This window comes from Lucilia cuprina, chromosome 2 (assembly GCF_022045245.1).
Source record: "Lucilia cuprina isolate Lc7/37 chromosome 2, ASM2204524v1, whole genome shotgun sequence".
NCBI lineage: Eukaryota > Metazoa > Arthropoda > Insecta > Diptera > Calliphoridae > Lucilia > Lucilia cuprina.
This window is the reverse complement of record NC_060950.1, coordinates 58,491,012-58,495,029: the sequence shown is the minus strand read 5'-3', so window position 1 is coordinate 58,495,029 and position 4,018 is coordinate 58,491,012. Positions and strand designations below refer to the sequence as shown.

The window sequence follows — 4,018 nt, the reverse complement described above, 5'->3', positions numbered from 1 at the left end:
GTCGTACAGGCAGCTTCTCGGTAGCAGAGATACTGATTTAACATATCAGGGATTTAATGTATTTTTAAATTGGATTTGTTAAGATTTTTGTTGTGTTTGTTTTAGTATTAAAGCATTGGCATGTTTAAGTTTGGGCGTGTGTGTGTGTGTAAGTAGGTATTTAAAATAATTTAAAATTTTTGTGTTTTTAAAGTGTTTTAAAGGAAAATCGATTTGGAAAGAAAATACAATTTTAATGTTGCAGAGTTTAAACAAACATTGAAATTAAAACAAACATTTGTTGTCCAACATGTTGTTGAAACATTTGAATTGAATTTAAATCTTTGCTGGCAGCAGTTTATATATTACTTTACAAAGAAAATCCAGCAAAAAGTGCTTAAAATTTCAAAAATTTAATGAAAAGAACAAGTTCATATGTTGCTAAAATCTAAGGAAATAAAAAAATCAATTTAAATGTTGCTTAATTTAAGAATAATAAAGAAAATACAATAACCCGTGGTTTTTATTTTAAAGCAATTTATATAGAAGATTTTCATATGTTGCCCAAGATGTTGGTGAAACATTTGAATATACAGAGTTTAATAAAATGTTGCTGTAAGCAGTTTAAACAATAATTTTGAGGTAAAATACAAAAAAATGTCATTAAAGTTTATTAAGAAGTTTTGATGTTGTTCAATATCAACATGTTGCGAGAGCTGTTAGTTTGAAGATATTGCTTGAAGTTTTTAATTTTAAAAAATTCAGCAAAACGTGGTTAAAATTGTAAATTTAAATGAAAAGAAAAAGTTCATATGTTGCTCAACATGTTGCTGAAACCTAAGGAAATTAAAAAAACAAAAATAATTCAAATGTTGCTTAATTGAAGAAAACCAAAAAAGCAATAACTTATGGCTTGAAATTGAAAACAATTTATATAGAAGATTTTCATATGTTGCCCAACATGTTGTTGAAACATTTGAATATACAAAGTTTATTTAAATGTTGCTGTAAGTAGTTTAAATATTAATTTTGAGGGAAAAATAGAAAAAATTTCAGTAAAAAGTCTTTAAAGTTCAATAAGTAGAGGAAATTTTGATGTTGTTCAATATTAACATGTTGCGAGAGCTGTTAGTTTCAACAGCATATTAAGAAATATTTTTAAATGTTGTTTTTAAATTTAAATAATTTTTTTTTAATGTTAATGATTCAATTAGTTTTGAATTCTCTCGTCAACATGTTGCAGAAACAGTACGAACACAAAAAGTTAATTTAACAACATTGTTTACTTTGTTAAATTTAGTTTTACTTTAGCACTCAAAATTCAGTAAACTATCACATAATGATTAGCTTAAAAAACCTTAGCAACATGTTGCTTTAAAAATTTGGGTTTACACTCAATATTACAAGTATTATTGTATATATTTTGCATTATTTTACGTTAAAGAATTAAAAAACGATTACACTGTCTTGGCAACATGTTGCTAAGGCAATAATTATCGAAAAGTTTATTTAGCAAAATAATTTTTGAATTTTGAAAAATAATTAAAATTTTAATTGACAACATGTTGCTTTGAAAATATAGTTCTGTTTATTGTTTGATAACATTGAAATGTTGCTAAAGAAAATGTTTAAATTAAATGTTGTGGCTAACATGTTGCTGAAATACTATACTTATATCCTTAATTTAGATATTTATCTAACAAGAAATCTAAACGAGATTCCTTCCATTCCTAAGAAATCCTCATTGTTAGATATTTAACATTCAAACATCTTTAGCAACATGTTGCTAAACCTCAAAAACTTAAAAATTGCCGCAAATCTTTCTATTTAATTAGGTTATGTTAATATGCAATTTTTAATTCTTACCTGTATGTATATATGTGTGTTTTTTCATATCACTCTTTTGGTGGAAACGTTTACCACAATAGCTGCAGGGGAATGGTCGGGTATCACTGTGTATTAGAAGGTGTGTTGACAATGTACTAGAACGTTTAAAACGTTTGCCACATTGTTTGCATTCGAAAACCTTTTCAACATTATGAACAGCCCTGTAATTAAAAAGACATAAAGAAGAACAAAAAAATAGAAACAATTACTAACGGAATAGTCATAGAATAATAAGGGTATTCACTTCACAAAAAAACTTTGAAACAAGTAAAAGATTTTATATAGAGAATAAACGATGAATATTTTTTACTAAAAGCTTAAACATAGGTTTTTGTTTATTAGCTAGTGTTTGTGAATACCCTTAATATTTTTAGTATGTTAATTAAATATGCTCAAAAGCCACCATAGACTTGTATTTAAATAAAAATATATTTAATTACATATACATATATAAATGTAATGCATGCATGTATGTCCATTTGTCTACTAACCTATGTTGACTTAAACTAACTTCATGACCAAAGGTCTTATTGCACAATTCACAGGCATAGGGTTTTTTGCCATGATGTGTCCTTCTCGAATGAACCTCAAGGCCATGTGGGGTGGAGAACATTTTTTCACATTTCATGCATGAATACAGGTCACTGAATTGTGGCAAACCCGACCATTTAGCGGCCATATGATGAAAATGTAAATGGGAGGGATGTGGCAGGCCCAAATGGGAATTTGGCGGTAAACCATTAGTAGCATGACCACCAGCCGCAGCTGCAGCAGCGGCTGCCGCTGAAACAGCATTGGGTGCAGCACCATTTTGTGTTGATTGTAGAGGCACCATTAAATTACGCAATCTAAAGAGATCTTCTTGGGAGGCAGGATGATAACTAGAAAATGGAAAGAAAAAAAATTACAATTACAAAAAGGTTTAACAAAAAAAAAAAAATAAGTAATTAACTTAATAATATAACTTCATAAGTTTAATTCTCATGCATAAAGCACAACACTTACCTAGAACCCAAACCAGATTGCTGCTGTTGACCCTGATGAAAGGCAAAGGCAGCAAAGAAGGGAAAGGCAGGCGATAGAAATGGTCTTTGAAACATGGCGGGCTCATAGTTGGTGGGATAGGCCTGTCTTAAAGCCTCAAAAGGGTCTGCATTGGGATGATGTATTAAACCTGATGACTTTTGAGGATCATCTTTTCTCAGTAAAGCTGATACCGAAAACATTTCAGACTTTTTAGGACTTGTTCTACTATGCATTAACAAATCACTATTTGGATTATTACTACTACTATTTGTTACACTAGAAGGTCTCGACATGTGTCTACGTGGTATAGGTGAAGCAGGTGGTGAGTCCACCTCCAACTCCACCGAACTGGAACGTGATCTAGAACGTGATTGTAGCGAACGTCTACAATTACTATCATCATCTAGATCAATTTGTGAGGAGGAAGAACGTGATAAACTGCGTGATCGGGAACGTGAGGCCCTTTCGTAGAGACGTTCTGCTTCTAAGGCGTTGAGTGGTTGTTGTAGGGCCGCATTATTTTCAAGTTTCCATTGTAAAATATGATTTTTACTTAACATTGCTATATTATTATTGTTGTTTTCTTCCATTAGCAGTTTTGTGGCCGCTGTGGGGGTATGATTATTGGAGGCAGCCACCGCAGCGGCCGCCGCTGCTGCTGCGGCAACGGCTGCTGTGTGAGCCTGCAAATGTTCAGTCTTGACAAGACGATTGATGCTGAAAGCCAATTCATCTGTAAGTGAAAATAAGAAACAGGATTTTAGTTCACGTTGATGTTTATTTATAGATTCTATTGTTGTCTGTTAGTTACTGAAATAACATTTGTTTTGCTAAATATTGACCATGAAATCATTAATCATGTTTACCCCCTTTCATCCCTATTTTTTGTTAGAGTAAATCCACCTGATTTTGTGAATGGAATCTATAAAAATTTTAACACTAGTATGTGTAACAAAAATTCAAAATTGTATTCATATGTGTAACTAGGAAGGAAGTACAGTAAAGGACATAAAAATAATAGAACTAAACTAGAACTGAACTAGAACTGAACTAGAACTGAACTAGAACTGAACTGGAACTGAACTAGAACTGAACTAGAACTGAACTAGAACTGAACTAGAACTGA

The 4,018-nt window shown here is 31.2% G+C and overlaps 1 protein-coding gene across 1 annotated transcript in view; it reads right to left on the bottom strand.

The window, feature by feature from the left end:
* Positions 1 to 4,018, bottom strand: part of LOC111677836 (zinc finger protein sens) — a 27,107-nt gene that overhangs the window by 11,234 nt on the left and 11,855 nt on the right. Inside the window, exons 2-4 of the mRNA XM_023439034.2 lie at positions 2,872 to 3,625; positions 2,358 to 2,747; positions 1,846 to 2,027 (exon numbers count right to left, since the gene is read on the bottom strand). Of these exons, the coding sequence (XP_023294802.2) occupies positions 1,846 to 2,027; positions 2,358 to 2,747; positions 2,872 to 3,625 (1,326 nt within the window). The remainder of the gene's footprint in view (positions 1 to 1,845; positions 2,028 to 2,357; positions 2,748 to 2,871; positions 3,626 to 4,018) is intronic.